The sequence below is a fragment of the Erinaceus europaeus genome, chromosome 11, assembly GCF_950295315.1.
Source record: "Erinaceus europaeus chromosome 11, mEriEur2.1, whole genome shotgun sequence".
Classification (NCBI taxonomy): Eukaryota; Metazoa; Chordata; class Mammalia; order Eulipotyphla; family Erinaceidae; genus Erinaceus; species Erinaceus europaeus.
Genome location: NC_080172.1, coordinates 44,561,029 through 44,580,164, shown reverse-complemented (window position 1 = coordinate 44,580,164; position 19,136 = coordinate 44,561,029). Strand labels below are relative to the sequence as shown.

At 41.6% G+C, this 19,136-nt stretch overlaps 1 protein-coding gene across 2 annotated transcripts in view; it reads right to left on the bottom strand.

Annotated features, from left to right (window-relative positions):
- Positions 1 to 1,977: 1,977 nt before the first annotated feature.
- CA6 (carbonic anhydrase 6) overlaps positions 1,978 to 19,136 on the bottom strand; it is a 36,805-nt gene continuing 19,646 nt past the window's right edge. For both annotated transcript variants that reach the window (XM_060200964.1, XM_007538151.3), the window contains 4 exons: positions 15,424 to 15,493; positions 14,538 to 14,695; positions 11,447 to 11,570; positions 1,978 to 2,255 (listed from right to left, as the gene is read on the bottom strand). In XM_060200964.1, coding sequence (XP_060056947.1) covers positions 2,116 to 2,255; positions 11,447 to 11,570; positions 14,538 to 14,695; positions 15,424 to 15,493 — 492 coding nt within the window. In that variant the 3' untranslated portion in view covers positions 1,978 to 2,115. The remainder of the gene's footprint in view (positions 2,256 to 11,446; positions 11,571 to 14,537; positions 14,696 to 15,423; positions 15,494 to 19,136) is intronic.

Sequence of the window (19,136 nt, the reverse complement as noted above, 5' to 3'; positions counted from 1 at the left end):
TTCTAGGCTGATTTTTTCAGTGAGAGAGAAAGATGATATATTAATAAGGAGAGACACCATAGCACCAAAGCTTCCCCTGCTACTGTAGTACTTCCACATGGTGTACAAGGGTCCGGAACCTGGGTCATCATGATGAAGCAGACACCCACTCAAGTGAGCTATCTTGCCAGACCCTTTCACTTGGGTTTTAATAATCCCATCTTGATCACAACATGCTCCACAAGAAGTGGAGAATCACTTCTTGCATTTTTTGAAACCCAGAGTCAAGGATCATGCTCTTTGACCTCACTCAGATTTCATCCTACAACCTTGTCAGATTTCCATGTTAAAGAGATTACTACACCACATGGAGATTGTGTTGGTTGTGTAGAACAATCAGGGAGAAGCAAGTGTGGAAGTGAGGAGCCCAACCAGGAGGCTGCTTTAAACATCAAAGAGAAGATAGTAGCCTGCAGTAAAGGAGAGGCCAGGAGAAATGGAAGTAACTAGAGAGAATCAAAAGATTTTCAGGGGACATGTTAATTGTAATTTAGAAATGAATTGGATTGTGAGAGAGGAAGAAGCAAAACATGTCTCATTGTGTTTTTACACCTTTCATTTGACAGTCATAACCATTTATAAGTTTGTGTTCTCAAGAAGAGGACTCGGTCTTATGGGGGAACCCATGAGTTTCACTTTGTGTGTACTATAATGGAGTACCCCCCCAAATTCTGGAATTGCTGCCGGTTAAGCCATTTGGACCCCAACTTTGTGGCCAGGATGAAGCATGTTGACCACCTACCCACCCATAGTACATGGGCCAGCCTTGGGAAGGAAACAGAGAACAAACCATTTCTTACTAACCTGTGAAGGCACTTTGAAATTTGAAATGCATGGGTCAGGGAGACAGCAAAATGGCTATATAAAAAGACATCCATCTGGAGTTGGTGTATTGCACCAAAGTAAAAGGCTCAGAGTATGGGGTAGGGGTGGTCAAGTCCTAGAACATGATGGCAGAGGAAGACTTGGTGGGGGTTGTATTGTTATGCAGAAAACTAAGAAATGTTACACATGTACAAAATTTCCTGAAAACTGTTTTGATGTAATTAAAATCATAGATACCTCTTCACAAAAATAGCCATTAAGTAGGGGGTGAGTGCTATCTTCATTGACAGTGCTAGCTACTCCATGGGGGGGGAGGGGGAATGTAATCCTTTTCCATACCATTTGATGTTAATATTGCTCAGTGTCTCCCCAACACTGGTTAGCCTACTCTCTCTATTGTACGAAGATCATAGCAACCTCCCTTTAACCAATATTAGGATAAGCCTCACTTGGATCTACAATTCCACTTACTTTAGAAATGACTCTTCTGAATATACTACCTGGAATTCCTCACAAAAAAAAAAAAACTCACACCAGTATGTGAGTTGAATGATGACTCCCTTTCCTGGGAGTTCTCCTCCTTGTTCCTCTCCCTCTGACTCACAGGGCATGATTACTGCCCCTTGCTTCCCATCAAGCTGTTCCCAAACTGAGACTCTTATTGCTGGAGCTAGGTGCCTGCACCACGAATCCACTGCTCCTGGAGGCTATTTTTTCACCTTCTATTGCCCTTGTTTTTTTTTCATCATTGCTGTGGTTATTATTGTTGTTATTGATGTCATTGTTGTTAGATAGGACAGAGAGAAATGGAGAGAGGAGGGGAAGACAGAAAGGAGGAGAGAAATACACCTGCAGATCTGCTTCACCGCCTGTGAGGCAACTCCCCTGCAATTGGGGAGCCAGGGCTCGAACCGGGATCCTTATTATAGTCCTTGCACTTCGCTCCACGTGAGCTTAAACTGCTGTGCTATCGCCTGGCCCCCTGAGAATCTCTTTTTCTTAATCCTGTTCCCAGAACTCCCTCCCATCCTAATCTCTAAACCATGTCCATTAGGGTTGGGCAAAGAAGGAATATTGGAAGTAGTACAAAGAGAAAATTTTAAATGACAAATTTCCAACATTACTTTACTACATCTACATACTAAAGGAAAATTCAGACAGGTTTATGATTTAGACAGATTAACTGGCATAATTTGAAAGGAGGCTCCTTGGAGTATAGTGTAGGGTGTGGCCTGGGGTAGGCCACTGTTTTCAGTTGTGCTTCACCTTTGACTTTCTCTCTTTGCTGCTTTTCTCTTTCTTTTCTTGTCCCTTTTCTTTCTTCTGTTTTTCCAATTTCCTCAAGGTCTTGAGTTTATTGTAGATCCCATTTAACACTGGGTACTCAGAGTCTAGAATACAAACAAAGAATTAATAAAAAATGGTCCAAGCTTTGGGAGGCCTCACATGAACACAGAATGCAGAGCAGCCAGACATTAGAAAGATCTCTATGTTCCCACCTCTAACTCTAAACATCTTCATTGCATCTGAACTTAGAATTGTAAGCTTCCAAAATCCAAGGAGGTACACGTGGAAGATTGTTCCACGCGAGGATTTTGTTTCTCATGTGAAGTTCAGTAGCCCTTACCTTAGAGTGGAGAGATGTTTTTTGACACTGGGGACTCACATGTGAATTTTAGGGCTTACTTTTTCATTCTTTGTATTTCAGGTAGAGAGCTGGAGAGAGAGAAACACCATAGCATTGTTCTATCACCATGGAGTTTCTTCTAGCCCATGGTGCTCCTCGGTATGCTGGTAAAGCTGAAACCCAGTCCTTATAGATGACAGAAAGCTGGCGTTGATCAAGAATTCAAAAAAATGGTGATGGAATCCATGGAAGATACTTTGACATCTTTGACGATAGTTCCTAGGGTCATGTTATTCAAGCTCAAAAAACCACTAATCTGCATTCTTCCTATGGAGATGGCACGAAACTCCATAGGGACTCAAGAAGCTGGCTATCAGGCTTTGTTAAGTAGATTTTAGACTCTGTGAGGACCTGAGAATGTACAGTTTTCATATCTTTGGTGTTGCATATTGAGTAAGCACATTTTAAATATATGCCATGTAATAGTTGACTTCTCTTTTGCAATGATTTGGTGAGGGTTTGCTTTATGCAAGGGAGAGTGAGAGGCACAGAGAGGTCAAGAATTTAATCAGGAGTAGTGGTCCAGGAATTGGTGCAATGGATAAGGAACTGAACAGTCAACCATGAGGTCCTGAGTTCAATCCCCGGCAACACATGTAACAGAGTAATGTCTGGTTCTTTCTCTCCTACTACCTCTCAAATAACTAAACCTTTAAAAATAAAAAATAAAAAAGAATCTAATCTGGGGTTACTCACCTAGAAGTGGCAGGGCTGGAAATTGAGCCCGTGGTCACCCTTCCACTGCACTGCACTCAGTTGGGCTGTTATGCATTATCTGCCCAGATGCCCACAAGCCACAGGGAACCAAACTCCACTCTTAAGTCATCTTTTTTTAAAGATTTATTTATTTATTTATTTATTTATTATTAATGATAGAGGAGAGAGAGAACCAGAGCATCACTCTGGCATGTGATACTAGGAACCAAACTCAGAACCTCATATTGGCAATTCCATCACTCTAGCCACTGTAACAGCCCTGCCAGGCCACTTGGCAAAATGGGCACCCTACCAGGTGAGTTATCTCATTGCCTCAACAGAGGTGCTTTCTATAAATAATTTGTACAAAGTCTGTATTGAACTATTATCTTACTTTTATATGTGACCTTGGTTTCTTGGAGTCCTCATTCATAAGTTGAACACATGATGGGTGGAATTCCACTGAACTATGAGGGGTCATATGAATTACACAGTGGGGCTGACAAGATAAATACTGTTATGTGAAAGTCTGTATCTAAGGAAGATAGTGCCCAGTTCTGAATTATCAACACTGAGGGCCCATCATTTGGTCCCGTGGTTGGAGGTAGTGGAAGAAGCCCTCTTGCTGTTTACTGGAAGGTGAAGTAAGTGCTGAAGTAAGTGTGCAGGGAGACTGTGACATGGAGTATTTTGGTTTAATAAACAGATAGTTATATCAGAGCTTCCTCATAATAAAGATAATGGGAAATTCCTTCTAGTGGAAAAGGCATTTGAAATGTGGCGTGTGGGAACTTCATAATCTGTTCATACCTAATCCAAGACTAATACAAAAACGTTTACTGAGGGGGGAGACAAAGACCTTGGTGGTGGAAGTGATGTTAATATACACTCAAATTAACTTATAGTCTCATAAATCACTACTTAATTAATATGAGAGGGGAAAAATGGACCGAATATCTCAAACTTTATGATGAATAGTCCATAGCTCTGAGTATATGATCCTTCAATCTAAGCACTTAAAAATTCAAACTGGTAATCAGATTGAATTCTAACAGTGGGCTCAAATTTCTAATACATTTCTTTTTTTAATATTTATTTATTCCCTTTTGTTGCCCTTGTTGTAGTTATTACTGTTGTCATTGATGTTGTTGTAAAGGACAGAGAGAAATGGAAAGAGGAGGAGAAGACAGAGAGGGGGAGAAAGATAACTGCAGACCTGCTTCACCGCTTGTGAAGCGACCTCCCTGCAGGTGGTGAGCCAGTGGCTCGAACTGGGATCCTTACACCGATCCTTGCACTTCGCTCCACGTGCATGCTAATACATTTCTAGTAATGACTTGTTTTCTGAAATATTAAATCTCCTAAAATCTTAGACCAGGGAGAACAGAAGTAACTGGTGATGTTACTATATAAGATATAGCTATATATAAATAGCATAAAAGAACATAAATTACGGTGAGGTCTTACATGATACAACAAATCCTAACAATGGGATTTTCAATATTAACCCAATTTCCAAATAATTTGGTTATACCAATAACTATCTATTGCCTTCTTTAACTTTAAGACATTAGAAACCTTCCCCTTTCTCTATAACACCCATGTTTCCCCCAGTCCTGGAGACTCTAGGGTGGGGCTCACTTTCCTGCATGCTTCTCTCAGTTCATACCAACTGATACTGCATCTGCTTATCCCAACCTGATCAATGTGTCCAAAGACAACATGAGTGGAATGTCAACCCTTCAGCTTCATTACTCTGGTGAGACCTTTCCTAGCTCATAGGACTCCTTAATTCCAGTTCAGGTGGTGCACTTCTTAACAAACCTCAAAACCTAGACATAGACCAGGGTCCATGAGATAGGGCATATGTATACGTATCCATAAATTAGGGGAAAACATATACCTTAAATCAAGGTGCACAATAGTTTGCAGTAAGTCAATAAATGTAGAAAGGTAGTAGAAAGACCCAAAATGACACCATTAAGTACCTAACAAAATGGTTTCATCTTAGACCTAAACACCTTCCTCATCTACCTCCTGTTACACATCCCTCAATCATTCCAAAGCTAACCTTGTCAGAAAAAGTAAGGATTACAAAAGCTGAATAAAGGGAAGAGACTAACACAATTCAATTATGATTCTTTAGTCGCTACCAGGTTATCCCATCATCTGGGGCCTTAGTCAGGGAGTCCTGGGATTCCTACACAGATATGATGGGCCTAGACCTCTAACAGATTCCTCTCGCCACTGTCACTGGTTATCTCCATCAGGAACAACATAATGGACCCCTTTGTGGGGCCATATAGGACATTGCTCTCAATGTGGATCAACAATTGAAGGGAATGTTCCTTTCTCCGAAGGAAGGTTGGGCAATATACTTTACCACTCGAGGAAGCTGGGTCCTGAAATTAGTGCAGCCTGGAATGTTCCTAGCCATGACCACAAAATTTGAACTCAAACCTACAGGGATGTAGAGGTTACATAGGCTCTTGTGCTGAATATGGGCCCCAGATCAAATCAATGGGGTATACAGTTAACAATATTTATGTACTTTTCCCATATTTGGGAGCTACTCTTTTCCCTGATCCAGCTTTCTAGTGCTTTATCCAGCTATGGCACCATCTCTTCCAGACAATAACCTGGGTCTACCTGCATACTAGATGTTAGGTTCAGGCAAAAACTAGTAAAGACATGGGCCCTTTGGAATATACCTAAAATAGACCTACCAGCTTTTTCCAAAATGGTTTATCTGCAAAATTCTTGCCTTTAGATTCATGATTACTCAGCAATTTGTTCTGCTTTATATCTTAACTCTTTTTCAGCCACCAGGTTCCAGATGCTACTATGATGCCAAAAGGATTTCCCTGGGCAGAAAACCTCAACGATGTGCCCCACTAAGAAAAGAGAGAGACAGGCTGGGAGTATGAATTGACAAGCCAACACCCATGTTTGGCAGAGAAGCAATTACAGAAGCCAGACCTTCCACTTTCTGCACCCCACAATGATCCTGGGTCCATACTCCCAGAGAGATAAAGAATAGGAAAGCTTTCAAGGGAGGAGATGGGATATGGAGTTCTGGTTGTGTGAATTGTGTGGAATTGTATCCCTCTTATCTTATGGCCTTGTCAATATTTCCATTTTATAAATAAATAATAACAACATTTATAAATAAGCAAAAATCAAGGAAAACAGACTTGAGAGACAGATCACTGGGCCTAAGCAAACTTAGGACCTATTAGGATGACAGCCCTTTGGAGAAAGGAATTTCTATTGTTGATAGTATATGTAACATAATAAAGGAAATGGTTTGGTTGTTTTTTTTCCCCCTTTTGTTGACCTTGATTTTTTTTATTGTTGTTGTAGTTACTATTGTTGTTGTTGATGTTGTCGTTGTTGGATAGGACAGAGAGAAATGGAGAGAAGAAGGGAAGACAGAGAAGGCAAGAGAAAGACACCTGCAGACCTGCTTCACCGCCTGTGAAGCGACTCCCTGCAGGTGGGGAGCCAGGGGGCTTGAACAGGGATCCTTACGCGGGTCCTTGCGCTTCACTCCGCATGCGCTTAACCTGCTGCACTACCGCCCATAAAAACTGCAGCAAAGGTGGGCGCGAGGAATAACATCATTGCAAGACTGGCCAGCTCCTCATGGGGCGCGAGCGCTTCCACACTACGATCATCATCTCTGGCATTATGCTATTCCACTGCAGAATACTGTGCCCCAGTATGGTTCCGTAGCCCCCATGTCCACTTGGTCGATTCCAAATTATATTCCTCCATGAGGATAATTTCTGGAACCATCCGTTCCACCCCGGTTCCATGGCTGCCAGTTCTTAGCAACATCGCCCCGCCAGATATTCGTCGGGATGCGGCATCATCTAAGTTCATTTCCCACGTCTATGCTCGACCGGACCTGCCAATATATGCGGATATCTTTGCCCACCCTGTTCAACGCTTGACGTCTCGTCACCCAGTCTGGTCCCCTACGCCTACACTGAACTTCTCTGTTCCAGTCTCTTGGAAACAGAGCTGGCAGTCAGCTGAGGTAAAGAACAAACACCTCATCACAGACCCCTGCAAGCGTCAACCCGGCTTTGACCTAGCACGTTATGATTGGGCCCTCCTCAATGGCTATCGAACAGGCCATGGCCAGTGCACCACTATGTTCCATCGCTGGGGAGCCAGAGACGACCCAAACTGCCCCTGCGGCTCCAGACAGACTATGACCCACATAGTCAACGACTGCCACCTCTCCAGATTCAAAGGAGGTCTCGAAACTTTACATCAGGCTCAACCTGATGCTGTTGACTGGCTACGGAAGAAGGGCAAACGCTAGAAGAAGAAGAACCACCCGATTCCTGGAAATGGTGTTTGTAACTATTGTCATTTTTCTCTTTTGATAATATGTATTAGAGGAGTAAATCGATGCAAGGGAAAGTAATAAATGAACCAGGAAAGAAAGATGGGAAGAAAATCAAAGAGCATTTTATGACAGGGAGAGGGGAACATAGAGACTTAGAAGTTTTGAAAAGAACACAAAGATGAAATGATATTAATTGCATTGATTGATTCTATTAGATATTTTAAAGCACCAAAAATGGTTAAAATAAATATATTGTGGGAGTCAGGAGGTAGCGCAGCACGTTAAGTTCACATGGCACAAAGCGCAAGGACCAGCATAAAGATCCTGGTTCCAGTCCCCTCCTGCAGGGGGAAGTCGCTTCACAGGCCAGGCGGTGAAGCAAATCTGCAGGGTGTCTATCTTTCCCCTTCTCTGTCTTCCCCTCCTCTCTCCATTTCTATCTGTCCTATCCAACAACGACAACAATAATAACTACAATTAAGAAAAATGCAACAACAGGGAATAAATAAATAAACAAAAATATATTGTTGGGGAGCAGCTGATGGTATACCCAGTAGAGCACACATGTTACCATGTGCCAGAGCCCAGGTTCAAGCCCCTGGTCCCCACCTAGCAGAGAGGGGGGAGCTTCACTACTGGTGAAGCAGTGCTGCAAGTTTTTCTCTTTCTCTCTCCCTCTTTATATAACTCCTCCCCTCTCAATTTCTGTTCATATCCAAAAAAAGAAGGATGAGAAGTAAAGAAATAGATTGTAAAGACAATATATTCGGAGGGGGGACTTATGACACCTTACAAAGAAGTAGAGAAAAATGAAAATGGGAGAATGACAAAAACTTTACATTATTGCAAGCATAGAAATGAAATGAGTGTGGGGCTGGGCAATGACACACTTGGTTGAGCATATACATTACCATGCACAAGGACCCATGTTCAAGCCCCCAGTGCCTACATGCAGGGATCTTCACTAGTCGTGAAGCAGTGCTATATGTATCTCTCTCTCCCTCTCCCCTGCCCTCTCAATTTCTCTTTCCTATCAAATAAGTAAATAAGTAAAAAAAATTTTTAAATGAGATAATCCAGGAACATAGTTGGAAGCAATATGAATCTGCCACAATAAGGCAAAGAAAAAAATGCACAAGATTGAGCAATTCCACTTTGGGTACTACCTAAAGACTAAGAAAACATTAACATGAAAAGTTACATCCACTCCAATGTTTATTGCAGCATTTTTAAACAATAAGTGAAATGTGGAAGTAACAAAAGAAGTCCATCAGTAGGTGATTGGATATAGAAGTTGTGTACATTTATATAACAAAATACTATTTAGCTCTTGAAAAGATGAAATTTTGCAATTCATAGCAAAATGAGAGGGAGGCATACGAAGCAGAATAAGTCTAGCAAGTATTGGATGACTTTGCTCATGTGAAAACATGCATATAAAATCGATGAACAAGCAAAACAAAATAAGAAGCCAAAGCAGTGGATACTGACAACAGAAGTAAGATTACATGTAGACAAGGAGATGGAGAGGAGACAAACTAGGAAGGTGTAAAAATAAATGGTGGTAGATTAAAAAAAGAAAATTACCATTGATATATACCACATATAAATGATATAATAGTGTGTATACGGGGCCAGGTGGTGGCACACCTGGTTAAGCGCTCACATTACAGAGCACAAAGACCCAGGTTCAAGCCCCTGGTCCCCACCTGAGGGGAAAGCTTCATGAATGGCGAAGCAGGGCTCCAGGTGTCTCTCTGTCTCTTTCCCTCTCTCCCCCCTAATTTCTCTCTATCCAACAATAAATTAATAAAAATATTTTTTAAATAGTGAGTATACCATTATATATCTTACCTTTCTCAATTAGCCTTGTTAGTTTTAAAAAATCATAATATTTTTCCTAAGTATTGTTTTAGTAGCCATAATATTATCATGGTTTACTAATATTTTTCTGATCAGAAAGGTAGGGTTACAACTACAGTTCTACAATACAGAGCCCCAGTTGTGGCATACCAGCTGATGTGCTTCCATGTGCAAAAAGCCCCCAGTCAGGGGGTAAGTTCAAGCCTACCTGCAGGGGGTAAGCTTCACTAGCAGTGAAGCAGGGATACAGGTGTCTGTCTGCCTCTCTACCTATCAATCTCTCTCCTTCCCCTCTCAATTTCTCTCTGTCATATCAAAAGAAAAGGAGAAAGAAGCAGAGAGGAGGGGAGGGGAGGGGAGGGGAGGGGGAAGAGGGGAGAGGAGAGAGAGGAGAGGAGAGGAGAGGAGAGGAGAGGAGAGGAGAGGAGAGGAGAGGAGAGGAGAGGAGAGGAGAGGAGAGAAAAACTGGCCACCAGAGATAATTCTGGTGTCAATTTAAAAAAAAATCTACACTACAGAATTAGAGTTTTAATTTTGATAAAAGGATATATATAACACAAGTTTTGCTGGGGATTCTTCTTGCTGCCAAGGAATGTGATTTATTCATTGGCCCAATGAGGCAATCAGAAAAGCTGGAAATATATTTTTAACCCATCAAGATACTAAATGGGTTTATTAAATCAAGTTCTAGAAAAGAAGGGAAATTAAGATAGATGAATTCAAAATTTGTCTCTGATTTTCCATATAAGAGACTGACAATTTACAAAGTAGTGGTCCAAAGCAGGAGTTGGACTGTGTCCTGGACTGTGTCCTGTAGCTCAGCTTCCCCAGAGACCCACCCTACTAGGGAAAGAGAGAGACAGACTGGGAGTATAGACCGACCAGTCAACGCCCATGTTCAGCGGGGAAACAATTACAGAAGCCAGACCTTCTACCTTCTGCAACCCTCAACGACCCTGAGTCCATGCTCCCAGAGGGCTAGAGAATGGGAAAGCTATCATGGGAGGGGGTGGGTTATGGAGATTGGGTGGTGGGAATTGTGTGGAGTTGTACCCCTCCTACCTTATGTTTTTGTTCATTAATCCTTTCTTAAATAAAAAATTTAAAAAAATAAAAAAGAATAAAAAAAAAAAGAATATTGCACCAAAGTAAAGGACTGTGGGGGGGTGGGGAGGCGGGGCTTACAGGCCCTGGTGTGTGATGATGGAGGAGGACCTAGTGAGGTGGTGGGGGAGAGGTGTTGTCAGAATGTTTTGCAGAAAATTTTACACATGTATGAACAATTGTGTTTACTGTTTGCTGTAAACACAAATCCCCTCCAATAAACATTTTTTAAAGTGGTGGTTATGAAGTTGAGTAATTTTTTTTCCTCAACCTTGTAGGGATACAGGGAATAAGAATTTAGGGTCCCCCAAAACAAGGGTGCCTGGTAAACACCCCAGAATTTCCAGTAGAACCCAAAACATTTTTTAAATAACAGAGTTGAAGCCTGACTCAAAGGAACGCTAATCATTCTTCCAGATCCTGGTATCTGGGGTCAACCCCCAAGTTGATCCCAATTTCAGTGAATGTCTAATAGGGATTGGTGGGTATTTATACAGACCAAGATAAAAGTGTGGGAAAAATAATTTTAATTGGAATTAATAATAATACCTTGAGCCTCTACTCTTATGAGAACATTTAGATGTTGCTAACGTTGTACTTCTCCTACTGCCTCTGGACATTGCCAGACAGGTAATAAATCAGGTAGCTTCCAATTCTCACTGTCTTCTCTGATCTCCTTACTAAGCATCACTACCTGGGCTAAGAAAATGATTTGCCACTTTTTGCCCAAACTCTGTAAAGACTGGGTTATCTGAGATCCTGCTGTTTAGATTACTCCTCCTCCTATCCACAGAAGATATTTCACCCAAAGAAAGAAAAAAGCAGTCAACAAGTTGAAGAAAAAATAGCCAAGAGTCATTGATCTTACTCACGTTGGTTAAATAGAATCTTGAAGTTGGATTCCACCACTCTGTTGTGCAGGGGCTGAGTCGTGCGGTAATTATTCTGAAGGGTTTTGTTACTATGATCCTGTAGAGTACTTTCTAAATTGCGAGCCTGCAGGCAATATGAGTGGATTATGAAGGGTAATATATAGTGGGTGATTTAGGGATTAAGATAGTGCTCCTGCCTTGTTATGTACACAACCAAGGTCCAAGCCCAATCTCCACCACATTGGAGTAATTCTCAATGCCATAATGTCTTTCCCTCTATCCTTTTGTTTTCTATCTACCTGAAAAGGTTTACCCAGAGAGATTAAGCCTCAGGAATAACAAATAGGAAGGACATTTACTGGGTTATGGTTCACCCAGTAAAGCATACACATTATCATGTGCAAGGACCTAGCCTCAATCCCCTAATTCTTACCTACAGGAAAGAAGCTTCAAGAGTGAAGGCGCAATGCTATAAGTGTCTATCTTTCTGTTTCTCACTCTTTATTTCTCTCTGTCTTTGACCTATTATCAAAAAGAAAGAAGGAGTGGGGGAGTCACTACCGAAATGGTGGCACACTGCAGGCACTGAATCCCAGTGATAACGCCAGTGGCAAAAAAAAAAAAAAAAAAAAATTAACAACTAAACTAAAACCCTAATTTATATAACACTGAAAAATGCATGTGAGAAAAATCTCAAGTGCAGAGATATATTAGCCAGTGAGCTATCTCCATGATTTTTTTTTTAAGATTTATTGATTTATTTTTATGGGAGTGGGGAGAAAGGGAGAGAGACCAGAGCACCACTCATCTCTCTGACTTACTGTGATGATGCTCAAGACTGAACCTGGAACTTTTAAAGCCCCATATTTGCAAATCTTGTGCCCTAACACACTGAGCTCTTTTGCTGATTCTGTGACTAATTTTTAAATCTTTCCTTTATCTTTAGTGTTTTGTGGTTGATGTGTTCTCTGTGACTTTCTTTTTATTTACATAGATTCACTGAATTTCTTGGCTAGAGGGCTCAGTGTCTTTGAACTCTTCTGGCCAATTGCCAGTCAATTTATCTTCAAATCATGTCTCTTCTTTATTCTGGCCCTCCTCTTCTTTCAGAAGTTCAACTAGACACACTAGATCTTCCCACTCTCTTTTCCTTTTTGAGTTGCATTCTAAGTAATTTTCTCAGCTCTGTCATCTGGTTTACTAATTCTTTCTTGTACTGGCTTTTCATCAAGTAGCTGATTTAGGTTCTTCTCTTTCTATTTCTAGAAATTTTTTCAAATTTATTTGATTATTTTTATACCTTTCTATTCTTCCCACATGTCTAAAACTCATTTCTCATATTATTAGACATACTTTTGTGTTGTCACTGAGTTTTCACCACTCTGGATAAGATTTTCAGATGGAAGGGCAGAATAAGGGAGAGATACCACAGAACCAAAGTTACCCCCCTGTGCCTTGGGGACCAAGGACTCAGGGGAGGGGACTCAAAGGGAGGACTCAAAGGCAGGTCATGAGCACAACAAAACAGGTATCCTCCCAGGTAAACTTATCTTGCTGTCCCATATATTAAACATTCTTATTTCATACTGATTGATATCTGAAATCTTTGTAGGACTAACTGCTGGTTCTCACTCATATATCTTTTCCTTGTGTGTTTCCTTTTCTCTTTCTTTCTCTCTCTCTCTCTTTTTCTTTCCTTCTTCCTTTCTTTTTCACTTATAGAGCCCAGGCTTTAAACATGCACAGTTTCACTGTTTTCAGGATGTCTCTTCTTTAGAGGAAGGAAGAGACACCATAGCACTGAAGTTTCCCATGAGGCCATCTCAGCTTTCATGTAGTATCAGGATTCTAACTAAGGAAATGCACATGGCAAGGCACTCACCCTATCCATTGTGCTAGCTCTCCAAAATATGTTTGTTTATTTGCTTGTCTGTTTTTCTTGAACTAATTTCAGAGGGATTTACTTGTTGGAATACCAGCTGTGGGTCTCAGGCATATTCTACAGAAATAATGTCTATCAGCCTCTGTTATGTATAAGACAGCAACAATTTTGTTTTTAAGAATCTCCCTTTTCCTGTAAGAGACATACAAAAAACTTAAGGGAAAGGTATTTGGAGATGGGAAGACAGCATCATGGCTTGCAAATTACTTTCATGCCTGAGGCTCTGAGCTCCCAGATTCGGTCTCCAACACCACCATAAACCAGAGCTGCGCATTACTCTGGAAGTGATGATGATGATGATGACGATGATGATGATGGTATGATACCTCCCCAGGAAAATTATCACCTGGAAGGAAATGTCAGCTTTGCTTGACAACCTAAGAACTACTAGTACTTTATTCAAATCAGCAAGCACTTATTATGTATCTGTGCTATTCTGGACAATAAGCTGACTGGTTTTTGCCCTTTTCTCAAAGGGTTACCGGCAAATCAACATGGAAAATATTATTATAGTACCATTTGTATTATTAGAAGTTCCATAAGGATATAGAGCTCACATATCAAGGGCCCAGAACAGTAGTATCTAATGAGATCAGTCATTATTGTGAAACTTTTGTCCTATGATTTGGATAAGTCTGAGGTCATTTGATTGCATCAACTTAAATTTCTTTTTTTTTAAATTTTTTTTATATTTATTTTATTTATTTTTTCCCTTTTGTTACCCTTGTTGTTTTTTTTATTGTTGTAATTATTATTGTTGTTGTTGTTGTTGGATAGGACAGAGAGAAATGGAGAGAGGGAGGGGAAGACAGAGAGGAGGAGAGAAAGATAGACACCTGCAGACCTGCTTCACCACCTGTGAAGCGACTCCCCTTCAGGTGGGGAGCCGGGGTTCGAACTGGGATCCTTATGCTGGTCTTTGTGCTTTGCGCCACCTGCGCTTAGCCCGCTGTACTACAGCCCGACTCCCCAACTTAAATTTCTTGTCACATCACTGGTAAGATCATCCATGGCATATAAGTGAGGCATAATAGAATAGCTCTTTTAATGGCCAGCACTCAAACGTGCAAATGTAGGTAAGTTTGGAGGAGCACACTTGTTAACCAGGCAGTCAAAACAGAAGACATGTGAGGTAGTGCCATGTGTTACCTGTGTTATGGAGATTAAGACAGCATCTGCCAGCAGAAACCAGCTGATGTCCTGAGTACAAGGAGGAGTGGTTAGTGAGCCTGTGTAGGTGTAGTAGTGTTGAGGGTTATGGGGCATCATGTCCATAATGTTAAGACCTTCTATAACTGTGCTTTGACCTGATTGAGAGGAAAGTAGATAAAGGAATATTAGGCACCATCACTGTCTTTTGTGAGTTCAGCTCAGAAGCAGGCTTCACCAGGTTCAAATTTCCTAATTTAAGCAGAAGCATAAATGCTGGACATTAGTAAACATTTTCCCAGTTTACTTCTTCCACGAAGGGAATAAGACCAAGGATTTTGGGGAGACACTCAGGTGCCTCCTCCTTGCTGAGTGGCCTTGGCAGGATTCTCACTTCAATAAGGTTGCTATGAGAGTTAAGAGCTATGTTTCTAAAGTGATGGCATTAAGCCAGTGCATAGGGAAGTACTCATTGTGTAACTGTCATATCATCATCATCATCGAAAGGTAGATCATATGTTGAATGGAAAGGAGACTCCCCTGCCTTGTGATGATGAGATGCTTCACTCCTGAGATTCTCAGCATGAAACTAAGGAGGACACCTCTCTCCAAGAGACAAGGATTGTTATTGCCACTTGAGGGCAGAGATGAGAGCCACTTACATAAGGATATTCCTAGGTAGTGGAACTCTAGATGTGCCAATAATAGGAACAATATTTCTAAACAGGTTTCTCCATGGCCTGAGCCCAGAACCAGTACTGGCAGAGAGACCTCAGCTTCCTCAACCTTCCCCACCAGCAGCAAGCATCTTTCCCTGTCTTCTGTTCTCACCCTTCACCCATGCTCATTCCTGTTTCTTTCTGCAATTGCTGTCGACGTCTCTTACCTGGATATTTGATACTATTCAAGTGAGAAATGAAGGAGGAGTAATACAGGTTTTCAGAATATTCCTGGATCTGGAGGAGAAAAATAGAACCATTAGCTCAAGTAGAAAAGATCTCCCATCTCGGCTCACCGAGCTATTCTGTGTTCTGGTCTAGACAGAGTCATGAGTCTCCCAAGTGGCAGCCCACATATCTTCTTCCAGGGGTGCAAGAGCTGAAACATCTGAAGAGTTAGCAGGAAAAGAGGCTTTTCGGTGACTGAAACCCTCAGGGAATTGTCAAAATCCACTGTTAAAATGTTGCCAGAGACCTTTATGGGTGCATTGTCAGTAATGGCTTGATTCAATAAAGTGAGGGGGGCTTCACATCATATACCCCCTTCTGTATTTTTGGGACTTTTGACTCAGCAATGGGGAGTCAGGTGTAAAAAAAAAAAGTAAAAATAGGGTGCCAGGCGGTAGCACACTGGGTTAAACGTACATAGTGCAAAGCTCAAGGACCAGTGCAAAGATCCAGATTAGAGCCTCCAGCTCCCCACTTGCCGGGGAGTGGCTTCACAAATAGGGCTGCAGGTGTCTATCTTTCCCCCTCTCTGTCTTCCTCTCCTCTCTCAATTTCTCTCTGTCCTATCCAGCAACAACAACAGCAGTAATATCATCAACAAAAACAACAATGGAAAGAAGATAGCCACCAGGAGCAGCGGATTCATAGTGCAGGCAATGAGCCCCAGTGATAAACCTGGAGGCAAAAATTTAAAAATCTTCATCTGCAGTATTCTTGCCTTTAGATTCATGGTTAGTCAACTATTTGTTCTACATTATATCTTAACGCTTTTTCAGCCACCAGGTTCCAGATGCTGCCATGATGCCAACCTGACTTCTCTGGGCAAATGACCCCACCAATGTGTCCTGGAGCCTCCCCAGACCCCTGCCCCACTAGGGAAAGGGAGAGTGAGGCTGGGAGTATGGATCAATCTGCCAATGCCCATGTTCAGTGGAGAAGCAGTTACAGAAGCCAGCTCTTCCACCTTCTGCATTCCACAATGATCCTGGGCCCACACTCCCAGAGGGATAAAGAATAAGGAAGCTATCAAAGGAGGGGATTGGATATGGAGCTCTGAGGGTGGGCATTATGTGGAAATGTACCTCTCTTCTCCTATAATCTTGTATTTCCATTTTATGAAAAATAAAATAAAATAAATAAAAGTAAAACTCCTCTGGCTCAGTCCACTACTAGAACACTAAGCTAGTACTTGAAGAATACTATTCTTTCATTTTAATTTTATTTATTTATTATTGGATAAAAACAGAGAAACTGAGAGAAGGGGGAGACAGTGAGGGAGACAGAGAGACACCTGCAGCCACTTGTGCAGGTGAGGATGAGGAGCTAGAACCTGCATTCTTGCATACTGTAATGTGTGCACTTAACTAGGGGCACCATCACCTGACCCCTTGAAGTGTACCATTGAAACAATTTAAGTTATTAAAAGTCCCTTTGGTGATGACAATACAGAATTTGTCACAACCCACATCGTTAATATTAACTTAATTCCAAGAAGGTATAGAAATTTTGCTCCCAAAGCTGAATAAGGGTAAGAGACTGGCATACTTTAATAATGACTCTTTAGTCACTATCAAGCCGCCCCATAAGCTGGGGCCCTATTCAGGGAGTCCTGAGATTCCTAAACAGACATGATGGGCCTAGACCTCAAATAAATTCCTCTCTCCATTGTTACCAGTCATCTCTATCAGGAACAACAAAATAGACCCCTTTGTAGGCCTCCCACAGGACCCCCTCAACTTGGATCATCAATGGCAGCTTAGGAGCCTATGTAACCTCTGCATTTCTGTAGATCTGAGCTCACATTCTGTGGTCATAAGTAGGAACGTTCCAAGCTGCCCCAATATCAGGATCCATCTTCCTCAGGTGTAGCATAGAGTATGTTGTCCAACCTCCTTTCAGAGGATGGAACCTTCTCTACCGTTGTTGATCTAAGTTGAGGACAAAGTCCTATGTGGGGGCCACAAAGGGGTCTATTGTGTTGTTCCTGATAGAGATGGCCAGTAACAATGGAGAGAGGGGTTTATTCAAGGTCTAGGCCAATCATGTCTGTTTGGGAATCTCAGGACTCTCCAACTAGGGCCCCAGCTGATGGGGTGGCATGTTAGTGACTAAAGAGTTATCGTTAAAGTATGCCAGTCTCTTGCCCTTATTCAGCTTTTGCAGTCTTTGCTTTGATGAGGTTAGCTTTGGACTGAGTGAAACAACTGTAATAGGAAGTAGGTGAGGAGGGTATTTAAGTCTAAGTAGACACTATTTCATTATGAACTTTATACTGACTCACTACAGACTATTGTGTATTTTTGCTTTCAGGTATATATCTGCCCTAATTTATGGATACATGTGAAATTGCACTCTGTCTCACAGGACTGGTCTATATCTAGGTTTTGGAACTTTGTTAGCAAGTGAACCACCTGGGATGGAATTAGAGAATACTATGAAAGGAAAGGTCTCACCTGAGTAATGAGGGTGAAGGGTTGGCATTTCACGCCTGACGTCTCTGGACACAGTCTGAAGTGAAGCATGTTGAGGTGCTACTCATTAAGTTGATTAGGTTGGTTGAATCTGAGTGACCCCAGGTGAATCTGGGTGTTTCCCTAATCCAGTTTCTTTCTATTCTTTTTCCCACCATAACATCATCTACCCAGACAATAATTAGGATCCACCTGCAAATCAGATTTCAAGCTCAGGGGGAAAAAAAAACTAGTATAGCCACAGGTCCTTTGGAATATAACTTAAATATGCCTACTAGCTATCTACAAAATGGAAGACCCCCCCCCCAATGCTTCATCTGCACTATTCCAGCCTTTAGGTCCATGATTGATCAACAATTTGTTTGGCTTTGTATGTTAACTCTCTTTTCAGCCACCAGGTTCCAGATGCTAGCATGATGCTGACCAGACTTCCCTGGATAGAGGACCCCACCAATGTGTCCTGGAGCTCTGCTTCCTCAGAGCCCCACTCAACTAAGGAAACAGAGAGGCAGGCTGGGCACATGGATTGACCTGTCAATGCCCATGTTCAGTGGGGACACAATTACAGAAGCCAGACCTTCCACCTTCTGCATCCCACAGTGACCTTGAGTCCATACTCCCAGAGGGTTAAAGAATAGGAAAGCTATCAGGGGAGGGGATGGGATATGTAGTTCTGGTGGTGGTAATTATGTGGAGTTGTACCCCTCTTATCTTATGGTTTTTTCAATGTTTCCTTTTAATAAATAAAAAATTTAAAAAAGAAACTTTGCTCCCTATTTCTTCCTCATCCTGTCTTATGTATTTTTTGTATTTTAATTACTTGATAGAGAAATTGAGAGAGAGAGAGATAGGAAAACAGAAAGGGAGAGAAACAGAGACACCTGCATCAGAGACACCTTATCACTCCAGAAGCCTCACCTACAGGTGAGAACTAGGGGCGTGAATTCAGGTCCTTGAGAATTACAACATGTGCACTCAACCAGGTGTACCACCACCCAGCCCCTATATACTATATTTTTCATCATAAACCTATACCTACATATATTGTAATTCCAACAATTCAATAGTATAATTATCATTTTAAACAATCCTGGTGGGGGGTTAGGTAGCATAAGGGTTATGCAAAAGAGACTCTCATGCCTGAGGCTCCGAGGTCCCAGTTTCAATCCCCCACCATATAA